Source organism: Mastigoproctus giganteus, chromosome 3 (assembly GCF_048544385.1).
Source record: "Mastigoproctus giganteus isolate SK-2022 chromosome 3, ASM4854438v1, whole genome shotgun sequence".
Taxonomy (NCBI): domain Eukaryota; kingdom Metazoa; phylum Arthropoda; class Arachnida; order Uropygi; family Thelyphonidae; genus Mastigoproctus; species Mastigoproctus giganteus.
Window position 1 is genome coordinate 109,503,019 of NC_143577.1, and position 16,806 is coordinate 109,519,824.

Below are 16,806 nucleotides of genomic sequence, written 5' to 3' on the forward strand. Positions count from 1 at the left end.
ATTTGATTGGATACTATGATGTAGTCGCAAAGGAACTGGATGCAAAGAATAACTTTGATATCATATACAGTAAACCCTGCTATTCGCGGTATTTGTATTTGCAGTTTTGCGTATTTGCCATCGTTGATTTAATATAAAATGAAACCTAAAAAAATGTGAATTTTAAAGCGCCGTGAATATTTTCCGCCATAAAAAAAACATGGGCGTGGCTAAAATTATCTTTCCCGGTCAAAACAGCGCTCAGTGGGTCGGGGAGAGGGATGACAAAATCGCAAGCGTGGATGTTTCTCACTAATCCTTGTTCAGTATGTGTTATGCGCTTGTCATGGATTCGTCGTTTGCTTTTAATTTATATGCTTATAAATTAAATAAATTTATCAATTTATATGCTTACAAAAGTGATAAATCTACGTTTTTCAGTGCAAAACAGACTTTTTCAAGCGTGTTAATGGAAGAAAGTGACTTTATTGTGGACAAGTTCTTTCTAACCCATACAAAAATATGGCTATGAATAACAAGGGAAATGTGAAAATATCAAAGAAGGCAATGACATTAGCAAATAAAATTGAGTTATTAGAAAAAATTTCTAATGGTGAAAGTGTCTCCTCAGTGGCAAAACATTATAAAATCAATGAGTCAACGGTACGATCAATCAAAACATCGGAAGAAAAAATCCGCCGTAGTGTCCGTGAAAATGCGCTAATTGCTTCAAAAATGTGCTCTGTAACTCGTGATATTAAATTAGAAAAAATGGAAAAGGCTTTAAATCTCTGGATAGAAGACCGAACTCAAAATAAAAGTCCGTTAAGTTCACTCATCATTCGTGAAAAGGCAAAACTCCTTTATCAACACTTTAGCGAAACTGGGATAGCACTGGCGGGATAAGTTTTTTAGCTAGCAAAGTGCTGGTTTGAAAGATTTGTTTGAAATTTCTAATAAATATTACATTTAATATTAAATTGTTTCTTATTTTCATTTTGATGCCATATGCTTGCATTTCACTATGTACTGTCTATGTACATAGTCATATTATGAAGGTACATATAATACATACATAGACAAAATTTTAGAACTCGTTTTTCTTATATATTTCATACTTTGGAACGGAACCCCTTTATTACTATGGGAGCCATAACTCAGTATTCGCGGCATTTCTCAGGAACGTAACCCCCGCGAATAGCAGGAGTTTACTGTATTTGGATCTTAGAAAAGCCTTTGATACGGTTGCACATGGAAGACTGCTGCACAAATTGGAGCAGTGTGGCAATGGAGGCAAATTGCTGCTATGAATAAAGGGCTGGTTGAGTGGGAGAAGACAGCGAGTGGTAATCAATGGACACTGCTCTTCGTGGACTAATGTTATTAATGGAGTACCTCAGGGTTCAGTGTTGGGTCCATTGTTGTTTTCTGTATTTATAAATTATATTGATGATGGTATATCAGGCTTAATGTACAAGTTTGCAGACGATACAAAGGTAGGTAGGGTTGTCAAGGACACTACTGACACTATGCTGCTGCAACAGGATCTGGAAAGGTTGAGCAGATGGGTTGAGAGGTGGCAAATGAAGTTTAACATTGACAAATGTAAAGTACTACATACAGGAAGCAGTAATCCTAGAGTAACTTATCAACTCTGTGGTACCACACTGACAGTGGGAGAGAATGAAAAGGACCTGGGGGTAATTGTGCAGGCAGATATGAAGTTCTCTGAGCAGTGCAGACGAGCTGCAAGAGTAGCTCATGGCGTCTTGTCAATGATATACAGGAATTTTTCTAGCAGGGATAAGGAGGTGATTATCCCCTTGTATAAGGCAATGGTCAGGCCACACCTTGAGTACTGTATACAGGCCTGGAGGCCTCATTTTAAGAAGGATGTAGAGCTGTTGGAACGAGTACAGAGAAGGGCAACAAGATTAGTGAATGGAACAAAGGGTTGCTCTTACGAAGAAAGGCTTAAGTTTTGCAAATTACAGTATCTGGAGACTAGGCACCTGTGAGGTGATCTGATTGAGGTGTATAAAGCCTTGAATGGTTTGAGCATGCCCAATGCAGATGGGATTCTTCCTCTTGCTCAGAATAAACGCCTGAGAGGGCATAAATTGAAATTGAGGAAAGACAGTTGTAGGATAGATGTGCGGAAGTTTGCCTTTAGCTAGTGGGTGGTTGATTGCTGGAACAAACTTCCATCTGTCGTTGTATAAGTTGATAGCTTAAATAGATTCAAGGTAGAACTTGACAAACATTTGGAGCGAGTGGATGGGTGAAATAAAGGTTTTTTTTTTTTTTTTTGGCTGATGCTACATAAGCTTGCTTTCTTGCATCATGTGCCTTTGCTAATGCTAATGCGAATGCTAATTTCAACAGAAAAAAAAATTTTTTTTTTTTCAAACTTATATAAATTCAAAATATTTTTCCCTACTCTGAAAACACTTATATTTTATTTTAGCTTTATCCTTAATTTTACTTTTCTCATATTACTGACACTGCATTGGACTACCTTGTCTATATATGTGTGAGAATGGTGCTGCTTTATTTCACTTTACTTCCATTTTACAGACAAGCTTAGAAACGCAGTTCCTGATGCTTGGTCAGATGTAGACCCTGATAAAATACTTGCCCATGTATCAATATTTACTTTAGCTATCATCAGATTTTTTCAATTTTTGCTACACTCCTTTTTTCACCTAGAACTAAATTTGCCCACCCATTTTTGATGGCTGCTATCTCGCTTTTTATTTGTTTAATCATTTTGTATTTACTTTACAGTTCCCTCACCTCAAATTGGCTTTGCAATCAGCCTATAATTCAGCTTTTATTCATCATAATATATATATGGGATATTCACATTCTTTTTTTCTTTTTACAAACCTACAATACTTCTTATTCCTGCTATCCTCACCCTTCTTTGGCATCTTGGGTATTTTTCACTCTCAACTTAGCACCTACATCAAAATTTATCAGACTTATTAAATCCTACTTGCATATATATATATATATATATATATATATATACAGGGTGTCTCAAAAATATTGGTACAAACATTTAGGGGAGGTAAGTAACATCTAAAGGAATGTGAATCGCATAGGATCCCATAACCGGAAACATCACCGTAAGTTGGTATACTGCGATGTTCATCAGTTCGCGAGAGAGAAAATTTCTGATTTACTCATTCAAGCAGTAGTCGCTGCACGAAGAGCATGCATCGATATATGAACTGTGAGCTGGCAGACATGCACCTAGTGTAAGGATTAGCAGAGGGCAATGGACGAGCCGCTCAACGAATTTACGGCGAATGCTTCCAGACAGACATGTACCGGACAACCGTTTGTTTGTGCATGTGCATCAAAATTTGTGCGATTATAGATCATTTAGAGGTAACATGGAGTAGGCGAGCAGACCACGTTCGACGCAAACTCCTGCCATGGGAGAAAGTGTGTTGAATGCCGTCCAGAATTATCCTACTACCAGCACACGTGCCATTGCCTCTGCCTTAGGAGTGTCTCGTTGCAGCGTACAGCGTGTCTGGCCCGATGATTCCTTACACCTTTTCATCTCTAAAGGGTTGAGTTACTGCTCCCCCAAGATCATCCTGCATGTGTAGCTTTGGCACAGTGGTTTCTCCAAGAAAATGTTCAAGAATTCAATTTTCCAGTCTATGTTTTGGTCACGGATGAGGCTTATTTCACTCGGGAAGGCTTATTCAATCAGCACAATGCTCACATGTGGGCTCACAACAACCCACACGGTGTGCGCCCCCATGCAGCACAACATCGCTTTGCAACAAATGTGTGGGCAGGTATGATTGGTGACTGCTTAGTCAGCCCATACCTGTTACCATCCCTCATGAACTCCACTAAATATTGGATCTTTCTTGAACAAGTTCTACCAGGGTTACTTGACGATGTTCCAGCAAATGTGAGATGCGACATTTGGTTTCAACTTGACGGGGCGACTGCCCATTGTGTTCGTGACCATTTGAACAGGCATTTTGGGCGTCGATGGATTGGCTGTGGTGGACCCGTTGCCTGGCCCCCACGCTCACCTGATTTATCAAGCCTGATTTCTTTCTGTGGGGGGGGGCCCTCAAATCTATCGTGTATGAATTGCCTGTGGAGATGGAAATGGATCTCGTGGAGAGACTTGTCTGCGCTGCTGCTACTGTCAAAGAAACTCCAGGTGTGTTCGACCGTGTCCGCCAATCCATGCTGAGTCGGTGTCACCCATGCATCGCATCTCATGGTGGAACCTTCGAGCATCTGTTGTGACATCATGAAATGCATCCATCTCGTACTCCATTGTTAATATTATCTCAAATAAATGTTTGCCACTAATTACTGTCTTGTGTCATTTCTGCTTCTTGTGCCTCTGCTACTACTTTCCCGTGACGTTTCCGGTTATGGGCTCCTATACGATTCACATTCCTTTAGATGTTACCTACCTCCCCTAAACGTTTGTACCAATATTTTTGAGACACCCTGTATATATGGGCGCCTCCGTAGCCAGGTGGGAAGGAGCAGCAATGCGTAACACACACTTCTTGATTAGACCGGGGTTCGAGCCCGTCACCACTAAATACAGAGGATGCGGAAAGGTCAGGGAATGACCACCGCATATCCTGGAGCAATATGGCCTTAGTTGCTAATGCTCCTAAAAACCAAATAACAAACAATAACAAACCCTGTATATATATATATATATATATGATATATGTATATATGATATATGTATGAACACTGGGTTTTCTGAAAAGAAAATCCAAAGTTTTACGTTTAAAATGACTCAACTTTATTCTTGTTTTTACATAAATATATAATAATAACTTTATCATCAATTTGCTATTCATAAGATGAATAATTTGACCAGTTCCAGGGGTGTCCATTTTGCAGACCACCTATAACTAGTCGGACATAGGACAACTCTCTCTCACACAATTGTCATCCTGCATTCATGATCATTCATGCCAGACAGGATGCAGGTGCCACCTAAACAGCATTTTTCAGACAATCACATTTCTTTTATTATTTTCATTTATTTTTATTATTATTTTTTGTACTATTCACAAACATTCACTCAGTCACCGCATATTTTACACAGGTGACTTGACATTCAGTATATATATATATATATATATATATATATATATACACACAACTCAACCTGCAGGTACAACTTTATTTATTATTATTATTTTCTAATTCAGTATATTTAGATTTCAGGAAGGCTTTTGATATTGTTGCACATAAAGGTCTGCTGTTAAAACTGGAGTAATGTGGCATTAAAGGCAAGTTACTGTTAGGGATAAAAGGATGATTGAGTAGAAGACAGAGAATAATTATCAATGGGTGCTGCTCTTTCTGGACTAATGTTATTAGTGAAGTTTCCCAGGGTTCAGTGCTGGATCCATTGTTGTTTTCAATATTAATCAATGATATTGATGAAGTTATATTAGCAAAGGCATCCTTTCAAAGTATGCCTAGCTCCTATCTGTTAACAAGCCCTGCTTACACACACACACACACACACACACACACACACACACACACACACACACACACACACACACACACACACACTGTATGCAAGGAGGTCCTAATTTGTAGGGGGAACTTTCAGCAATCTTCCCACAACCCATCCACCCAAAAGGCATCCTGACTGCTCTGGAACATGTGGTTTACTGCCCTAGTCCAAGGTGTAATTTCACTAGTTAAATTTAAATTAGTCATATAGCATCATAGCTAAATACCATACTGCATATGACAGTAACACTATGTAATATGCTAGTAGCACAATAGTACTAGTGTAATAATAACAGAATAATGCTGCACTCATTACTAGACAAAGTTCCATGTTATAGGATCAGGCTTCCATCGAGGACTGATTTTCACCTTATCCAATGCCCTGCCTAATTTTAGTTTAAAAGAATATATTTTTTTAAACTGAAACAGTAACTTAAATTATTTTTTATAATAATAATAAATAAAGTTATACCTGCAGGTTGAGTTGTATATATATATATATATATACAGTGAATTCCAGTTATTTGGGCCACCAGTTAATCAGGGCAGCCATTTATTTGGGAAAAATCTTAAAGAACAGAACCCAATTGAGAAAATAGCCAGGGTTTACTTCACTTAATTGGGACAACATGCTGTTTAATCGGGGCAGGAGACTGCAGCACTCACAATTACCCTACGATTGTCTCCGACCATACCACATGGTTCAGTCGGATTTCTGGAAGTCCTAATCATAAAACAATAAAAGCAATTAGCAGGCCCCTGTTTAATGGGTTTTTCTGTTAATGCTTCAATCATATAAAAAAATTAATTTTCAGAATCTTCTCTTCATTCCTATTTTTAAAGTTTCGTAACTTGTTACTCTGTTCTCACTTGCGCATATTGTGTTACTTGTAATTTGTGTGTGCCGTGTTCTTTGTTATTGATTGCTTATCTTTTTACTGTTTTAAATTTTAACTCCCACCCACAAATATCAGTGAATAGAAATGTCAACTAGTTAGCATGTACATATTACAGTACATATTAATTAAGCTGTGCACATAAGCGTAAATTTATTTTTATTTTCCTAACCTGTGGAAAATATTCTTAGGATTTTCATGTATCATTTAATTTTTTAATTGGTAACGTAATAAAGTGTAAATTTGTACTTAATACAGTATATCTTTACTTTTATAGCCTCTGGATAATATTTCTCCTATTTTCTCTAATTAGAATCGCTGTTTAATAGAATTAAACTTTAATTCACAAACGTGATCACAATGACCGATGCTTACTACATATCGTACAGTGAATGGTACTTTATTATGGTGAATCCATCGTAACGTGATTTGATCGTACAGAAAATCAATTGCAAAACTGTATTTTTAACTATTTACGTGAAACTTCGCATAATTGGGCCAAACTGCACTAGTCCCGACGTGTCCCAAATAACCAGAAACGACTGTATGTGAGTGAATATCAAGTCACCTGTGTAAAATATGTGGTGACGGAGTGAATGTTTGTGAATAGCACAAAAAAATAATAAAATAAAATAAAATAAAATAAATGAAAATAATAAAATAAATGTGATTGTCTGACAAATGCTGTTTAGGTGGCACCGTCTGGCTGAATGATCATGAATGCAGGATGACAAATGTGTGAGAGAGAGAGTTGTCCTATGTCTGACTAGTTCGGCGCCTCCGTAGCCAGGTGGGAAGGAGCAGCAGTGCATAGCACCCGTTTCTTGATTAGACCGGGGTTCGAGCCCGTCACCACCAAATACGGAGGATGCGGAAAGGTCAGGGAATGACCACCGCATATCCCGGAGCAATATGGCCTTAGTTGCTAATGCTCCTAAAAACCAAATAACACCATAACTGACTAGTTCCAGGTGGTCCGTGAAATGGACACCCCTGGAACTGGTCAAATTATTCATCCTATATATAGCAAATTGATGATAAAGTTATTATTATATAGTTATGTAAAAACAAGAATAAAGTTGAGTCATTTCAAATGTAAAACTATTTCCTCCTAATTTAATAGAAGCTATCCTGAATGTTGTAAATCAGGCCTTGGGCTGCATATCACAAAACTTTCTAGCAACGACCGACAGACTGATTTAAAATAAATTTATTAAAATAAATAAATAACTACATAAAATACTAAAACAGATATAAAATAAAATAACATAAAAGCGTTAAAATACAATAAAATATGGACAGAACTAATAAAATAACAGTAGCTTTTGAGACAAAGTGCCTCTTTATCAGCTTAGTGAGTGAATGGCGTATGTACATATGTATAGTATATATATGTTGGTTAAAACAGCAAAAGTCAACCGAGCATGATCATGCATCACAAGACTGGTGCCAATAGAACAGAATTACGTATACGTGACGATCACCAGCGCTCATCACACTGCAAAACAGTAGATTCTATAATGTTCTTGTTTATACTCCGCCACAACTGCAGGTCAGTGGTGTTTACGATAAATCAGTCAATACAAATGTTAATCATATTTAGCAGTCACTGGTTTGAACCCCAGTCCACTCAAAGAGTGTATGCTACTGCACTCACACTCCTGACCACTCCACTGCATCAGGGTGTAAGTACACTTCTCTATTGAAATTCATGGTACTATTACTGCTAGCTATGTGTAGTGCCTCAAGCCATGAGTGCTGGCAGTAATCACGTGAATAGTCAACGATTTCAATATCACGTCCGGGATCAAGATTATGCTGCTCAACCCAATAATGCTTGTCCCTTAAGGTGACTAATAATTTACTAGAAATAGGTAATGGGTTCAGGGGCATTAATTTGTGTCTTTTATGTATAGTAATTTTATGCCTATTAGGATTTTTCTGTTTTAACCAACATACTGCAATACACCATTCACCGACTAAGCTGATGAAGAGGTATTTCTTCTCGAAAGCTATTGTATATTTTATTAGTTTTGTCCATATTTTATTGTATTTTTAACACTTTTATTTTATTTTATATCTGTTTTAGTATTTTATGTAGATATTATTTATTTATTTTAATAAATTTATTTTAAATTTATGTTAATTCAGTTTGTTGGTCGTCGCCAGAAAGTTTTGTGAGCTACCCTGAACGAAATATCCTAAAATATCCATAGCTTGAAAATTTGATGCTTAAATAAACCTGTTTTTTTGTATATTTAACAAGTATTAATGTAGAATTTAATTTGCATTTCATTTCAGCAAGGAAACATTCGTCATGCCCTTAAGCTGACTAATGATTTACTGGAAATAGGTAAGAGGTTCAGTGACGTTTGTGTAGAGTAATTTTATGCATATTAGGATGAAACCATTGTCACTTTTAAAACTGGCTCATAAGTACATGTTATAATTATAGAATTTCACAAAGACATTATGTATTGTCTCTCAAAAAAACCTAACGTACATTCAGTTAAAACTGCAAACCAAACAGTTTTAACGGAATGCATGTAATTTTTGCATTCCGTTAAAATTTTTGCATTCCGTTAATTTTTGCAATAAAAAATAGTGACATTCAAGATTAACAGCATTAAAATGAGTACTTTATATTGGTAATACTTTGTATTATTTCTGTTAACAGCCAGAAAACTGATTTAAAATAACTTTATTAAAATAAAATATACATAAGATATAAAATATAAAATACATATAATAAATAAAGGAAATATATAATATAAAATACATATGATGTAAAATATAAGTTGAAACTAGTGTAAAGGATAAAAACATTTCAACATTGTAACACTATTTAGCTATGACACCCTTCACAGCAGTAAATGCCGTGGGATATGTGCATGTGCATATTTATTTACGAATGCACGTGCGCATATTTATTTGTTTTTGCGTGCGCATATTTATTTATTTTTTTGCGTGTGCATATTTATTTATGTTTTTGTGTGTGCATATTTATTTATGTTTTTGCGTGCGCATGTGCAATTACATTTGCACATGTGCATTTTTATTTATTTTATTTATTTATATAGTATGAATCAGAGCTGTAATACTCAATATGTTCTACGTTGATAATGATATTAGTAAATTAATAAGAGGAGTTTACCTCAATATAGTACGTGGAACACTTCCGTATGATAGCAGAGCTGCTCGCTATAGAGTTAGCCTTGGATCACATTAGTAAATGCGAATACCAACGGTTCATTTTGTATACCGACGCTCTCAGCGTGTTACAGGCTTTAATATCTGTGAGATATAATTCTCATCCAGTTCTGTCTAGCATTCAGCAGAAGATTCACTTCCTCCGAGAACGTGAATATGATATCCGCTTCTGCTGGATTCCCAGCCACATTGGGATTAAGGGAAATGATTTGGCTGACAATGCAGCCAAATCAGCAGTTCCCAATAATAATCGCTGCCTGTCAGTCCCTTATACAGACTGCAGGCGAATAATACACGAAAAGATACACTCCCAATGGCAGGATTCGTGGAATAGACAGACTGCGAATAAATTATATCTTATAAAGCCTTTAATTGAACCGTGGCAGTCTAGTCTGCGCAGGAATCGTAAAGAGGAAGTTGTTCTCGCCCGGACCCGCATAGGACATAGTCATTTGACTCATTCGTTTTTGCTGAGGGCTGATGACCCTCCTATGTGTGAGTCCTGTGGCACAATTTTATCAATTAGACACATTTTAGTTGACTGTCCAGATTTTAGCAATATCCGTTTTACCGCTTTTAGCCATCTGACTGAGCCGTATACACTAAGTCAGATTTTATCTGACAATGACAATGTGTCTGCTATTTTTAGCTTTTTGAAAGCAATAAACGTTTTTAATCGTATTTAAAATTCATGTTATTATTATTTCGTTTATTGATTTATCATTGTAATTAGATCTGGACACGGTGGCCTAATTAATTAGGTCACTGAGATGTTAAATTTTTATATATTACCTGGTCTTGGCGCATTATAGCCTTAGATGCTAATGCGCCAATAAAACCAAACCAAACCAAACCAAACCAATCCGTATGATACCCTCCAGAAATTAAAACGGAAAAAACGAAAAAATCGACAACTTACCGGTACATTAAAGTAAAATATAAATAATTAAAGTAAATTATAAATAATTAAATAATCAATTTAACACAATTCAAAATCAATTCAAAACAATTAAAATTCAAATTAACGCAATTAAAAGAAGCTAACGAAAATATTCAAAACGATTTTCCTTCCTGAAGCTGACAATGCTTTTCGACCGACTGTCGTGATCACAGGAATGAAAATTATCGAATCAGGCTAAACCTGTAACTTAAATAGTGATTATGTGTCTTCGCGCATGCGCGTAAAGGTCCACGCATCGGAGATCAAATATGGCCGCCGAACATTAACAGAAGTCTCGTGTAATTTAATTTCAACGGTTTCTGCAATTAATAGTCGCGTATAATTACGTTGAACGTTAAGTATTTTGGCCTCGTTAAATAAAAAAGTATGTTTTTCGTTAATGGCATGAAAGGCTAATTCTGACGCTGCTGAACGAGAAGCACGAACAGAGGCTTCGTGTTGATTTACACGGATATTAAGAGAAAACCGCGTGGAACCCTGATAAGACGAGTCGCAATCACCGCAAGAAATGTTGTATACTAGATCATTAATTTGTGTTGCGAACGCCGAAAGAACCGAGCGATTGTTCAGTATAGTGTGTAACTTCCGTATAGGCCTAGCTATAATTTTAAATTCGGTATCTTTAAAGAATCTGTTAAGCTGTTTGTGCCACTGTTCAACATATGGGACAGAAATAAAGTATTTTTTGATATTACTATTGTTGATTGGTGCAGTATTTTGTATCCTATCCTTAGCTTGTGCCCTAATTCGATTTATTGTGTTAATGGGATAACCCCTGTTCAAGAATCTGCTAGTTAATATTTGTATTTCTGAGTCTAAAGCAGAATCCGTCGTTGAATATTTATAGGCATTTAGAAATTGATTAAAGATAATCGATCTTTTGTAGGTGAACGGGTGGTAGCTATTATAATGTAGAAGCATACCGGTGTTTGTGGGTTTTCGATAGATGCTAAATTGTATTTTGTTCGAGTCCCGGGTAAGCGTGAAATTTAGAAAGTTTAATGACTTAGTATCCGTATCTTCCCTTTCCAATGTAAATTTGAGTCTAGAATGAATATTGTTAAACGAATGTAAAATATCTTGGATAGTACTACTATCGGTAATAACTAGAACATCGTCTAAATACCTCCCATAGTATGTGATACGGGGACGAAAAGGTGTCAAATGTATCTGCTCAATCGTTGAGAGATAGATCTCTGACATTAAGCCACTCAGGCTCAAACCCATTGGTAATCCAAAAATTTGTTTGTACACCTTGTCTCGAAAGGTGATGTAGTTAGCCTCAACTAATAGTTTAATTAAGTGAAAAATCTCCTTTATAGGCAGCTTCGTATAATTAATCGGTGTCGAGTTTTTATTTAACATATCCCAAATAATATCTAATGTGTATTCAACGTTTACATTCGTATATAATGATGTAACATCTAATGAGAATAAATTGTCATTGTCGCCGAGTCTACAGTCTTTAAGATTATTAAATAATGTATCGTAATTCTTAATCCCAAATTGTATAACCTGTCTAAAAGGTTTTATAATGTTATATACATGTGTGGCTAAGGCTGAAAATGCCGAGTTCCTGTAGGAAACAATAGGTCGAATCGGAAATCCAGGCTTGTGTAATTTTACCTGACCAAAAAGTGCAGGAATATTGTATGTTCTGGACTTCAATTCCTTCAACTGAACCATAGTAATGTAGTCGTTTTTACGATATGTGGTTAACGTTTTATTGTATTGATTTACCAAATTGGTAAACAGTGTCGGGTCCACTTCACAATAAGTGGAGCTATCAGATACAACTGAATCTAACTTATTAATATAATCATGTTTATCTAGTATTACCACTGTATCTCCTTTATCTGCCCTCTGTATAATAATGTCCTTATTTTCTCGAAGTTCTCGTAAAGCTGAACTGTCATGTGTATTCAATTTAGGAAGTCGTGTTTCTTTTATGTTATTCACTACTTGGTTAACTTGTTGAATAAATACATCTTTTTGTGGAACACTACGAAGTCCAAATTCAAAATCAATTACGCATTGTTTTTTTGGCAGCTTTCGAGGTGGTAAATTATAATTTAATCCTTTGGATAAAAGTGAAATCTGGTCCTGCGATAGTGTACACGAGGAAAGATTTGTAACCTGTTGATGTGTCGGTTCGTTGGATACTGGGTGAGGGGGTGTTCGTGAACTAGCCGACATATTCTGTGGTAGTGCGTTATGTGTCTGTGGGGGGGATGTCACCCAACTCGTGTGAACTTGGTCGCAAGCTCGCGACAATGTGTTAGAATTCGTATGAACGTGTCTTGAACTATTCGATAATGTTTGCAACTTATTAACGTGTCTGTTTTTTATTTCTGAGGTTTGTGCTTCCCGTCGCAAATCTATGGAGGTCTTCAATACAGACCAATCGTTCGGATGTAGATAATTTTTTAATTTATCGCGAAGCTTCCTAACCTGGGAAAGGTATTTTTGTTTATCCGAATATCGAGATTTTAAGGCAAGCTTAACAATATTACGTGATGTCGCCAGTGATAGTTGTTTTATGCCTGAAATTTTTTGATTTAAATAAGTTAGAAAAACATACTTTTTTATTTAACGAGGCCAAAATACTTAACGTTCAACGTAATTATACGCGACTATTAATTGCAGAAACCGTTGAAATTAAATTACACGAGAATTCTGTTAATGTTCGGCGGCCATATTTGATCTCCGATGCGTGGACCTTTACGCGCATGCGCGAAGACACATAATCACTATTTAAGTTACAGGTTTAGCCTGATTCGATAATTTTCATTCCTGTGATCACGACAGTCGGTCGAAAAGCATTGTCAGCTTCAGGAAGGAAAATCGTTTTGAATATTTTCGTTAGCTTCTTTTAATTGCGTTAATTTGAATTTTAATTGTTTTGAATTGATTTTGAATTGTGTTAAATTGATTATTTAATTATTTATAATTTACTTTAATTATTTATATTTTACTTTAATGTACCGGTAAGTTGTCGATTTTTTCGTTTTTTTCCGTTTTAATTTCTGGAGGGTATCATACGGAAGTGTTCCACGTACTATATTGAGGTAAACTCCTCTTATTAATTTACTAATATCATTATCAACGTAGAACATATTGAGTATTACAGCTCTGATTCATACTATCTAATTAATTTTCATACTCTTATTGACTATTTCATTCACTTCCTGTCTCTCCAGTAGTATACAATCGATACACACATTATGGGAGATTTTTTGAATGGCTTGGTACAAAATTACATTAAATCCACACTAAGGTACTCGGCCCAAAGTTACCATATTTCTTTCCTAAAATATTGCCTTCAAAACAACATCGTTCCGAAGTTTGCCAGGGTGAATTTAAATCAAAAAATTTCAGGCATAAAACAACTATCACTGGCGACATCACGTAATATTGTTAAGCTTGCCTTAAAATCTCGATATTCGGATAAACAAAAATACCTTTCCCAGGCTAGGAAGCTTCGCGATAAATTAAAAAATTATCTACATCCGAACGATTGGTCTGTATTGAAGACCTCCATAGATTTGCGACGGGAAGCACAAACCTCAGAAATAAAAAACAGACACGTTAATAAGTTGCAAACATTATCGAATAGTTCAAGACACGTTCATACGAATTCTAACACATTGTCGCGAGCTTGCGACCAAGTTCACACGAGTTGGGTGACATCCCCCCCACAGACACATAACGCACTACCACAGAATATGTCGGCTAGTTCACGAACACCCCCTCACCCAGTATCCAACGAACCGACACATCAACAGGTTACAAATCTTTCCTCGTGTACACTATCGCAGGACCAGATTTCACTTTTATCCAAAGGATTAAATTATAATTTACCACCTCGAAAGCTGCCAAAAAAACAATGCGTAATTGATTTTGAATTTGGACTTCGTAGTGTTCCACAAAAAGATGTATTTATTCAACAAGTTAACCAAGTAGTGAATAACATAAAAGAAACACGACTTCCTAAATTGAATACACATGACAGTTCAGCTTTACGAGAACTTCGAGAAAATAAGGACATTATTATACAGAGGGCAGATAAAGGAGATACAGTGGTAATACTAGATAAACATGATTATATTAATAAGTTAGATTCAGTTGTATCTGATAGCTCCACTTATTGTGAAGTGGACCCGACACTGTTTACCAATTTGGTAAATCAATACAATAAAACGTTAACCACATATCGTAAAAACGACTACATTACTATGGTTCAGTTGAAGGAATTGAAGTCCAGAACATACAATATTCCTGCACTTTTTGGTCAGGTAAAATTACACAAGCCTGGATTTCCGATTCGACCTATTGTTTCCTACAGGAACTCGGCATTTTCAGCCTTAGCCACACATGTATATAACATTATAAAACCTTTTAGACAGGTTATACAATTTGGGATTAAGAATTACGATACATTATTTAATAATCTTAAAGACTGTAGACTCGGCGACAATGACAATTTATTCTCATTAGATGTTACATCATTATATACGAATGTAAACGTTGAATACACATTAGATATTATTTGGGATATGTTAAATAAAAACTCGACACCGATTAATTATACGAAGCTGCCTATAAAGGAGATTTTTCACTTAATTAAACTATTAGTTGAGGCTAACTACATCACCTTTCGAGACAAGGTGTACAAACAAATTTTTGGATTACCAATGGGTTTGAGCCTGAGTGGCTTAATGTCAGAGATCTATCTCTCAACGATTGAGCAGATACATTTGACACCTTTTCGTCCCCGTATCACATACTATGGGAGGTATTTAGACGATGTTCTAGTTATTACCGATAGTAGTACTATCCAAGATATTTTACATTCGTTTAACAATATTCATTCTAGACTCAAATTTACATTGGAAAGGGAAGATACGGATACTAAGTCATTAAACTTTCTAAATTTCACGCTTACCCGGGACTCGAACAAAATACAATTTAGCATCTATCGAAAACCCACAAACACCGGTATGCTTCTACATTATAATAGCTACCACCCGTTCACCTACAAAAGATCGATTATCTTTAATCAATTTCTAAATGCCTATAAATATTCAACGACGGATTCTGCTTTAGACTCAGAAATACAAATATTAACTAGCAGATTCTTGAACAGGGGTTATCCCATTAACACAATAAATCGAATTAGGGCACAAGCTAAGGATAGGATACAAAATACTGCACCAATCAACAATAGTAATATCAAAAAATACTTTATTTCTGTCCCATATGTTGAACAGTGGCACAAACAGCTTAACAGATTCTTTAAAGATACCGAATTTAAAATTATAGCTAGGCCTATACGGAAGTTACACACTATACTGAACAATCGCTCGGTTCTTTCGGCGTTCGCAACACAAATTAATGATCTAGTATACAACATTTCTTGCGGTGATTGCGACTCGTCTTATCAGGGTTCCACGCGGTTTTCTCTTAATATCCGTGTAAATCAACACGAAGCCTCTGTTCGTGCTTCTCGTTCAGCAGCGTCAGAATTAGCCTTTCATGCCATTAACGAAAAACATACTTTTTTATTTAACGAGGCCAAAATACTTAACGTTCAACGTAATTATACGCGACTATTAATTGCAGAAACCGTTGAAATTAAATTACACGAGACTTCTGTTAATGTTCGGCGGCCATATTTGATCTCCGATGCGTGGACCTTTACGCGCATGCGCGAAGACACATAATCACTATTTAAGTTACAGGTTTAGCCTGATTCGATAGTTTTCATTCCTGTGATCACGACAGTCGGTCGAAAAGCATTGTCAGCTTCAGGAAGGAAAATCGTTTTGAATATTTTCGTTAGCTTCTTTTAATTGCGTTAATTTGAATTTTAATTGTTTTGAATTGATTTTGAATTGTGTTAAATTGATTATTTAATTATTTATAATTTACTTTAATTATTTATATTTTACTTTAATGTACCGGTAAGTTGTCGATTTTTTCGTTTTTTCCGTTTTAATTTCTGGAGGGTATCATACGGAAGTGTTCCACGTACTATATTGAGGTAAACTCCTCTTATTAATTTACTAATTTATTTATTTATTTATAAAATCTGTTTATTGCTCTGCTCTGCTCTGCTCAAGAGCCACCCCCTGGACAGCAGTAAGCTATGGGGGGGGATATTTACATTCACAGGTTAAGACAGGGAATGTGTCCGGTGGTTACATGGAGCACATATATGCT

At 36.0% G+C, this 16,806-nt stretch overlaps 1 protein-coding gene across 1 annotated transcript in view; it reads left to right on the forward strand.

Annotated features, from left to right (window-relative positions):
* Window positions 1–16,806, forward strand: part of LOC150088215 (prolyl 4-hydroxylase subunit alpha-1-like) — a 244,939-nt gene that overhangs the window by 98,939 nt on the left and 129,194 nt on the right. The window contains exon 7 of the mRNA XM_090370629.1: window positions 8,715–8,766. Coding sequence (XP_090226755.1) covers window positions 8,715–8,766 — 52 coding nt within the window. The remainder of the gene's footprint in view (window positions 1–8,714; window positions 8,767–16,806) is intronic.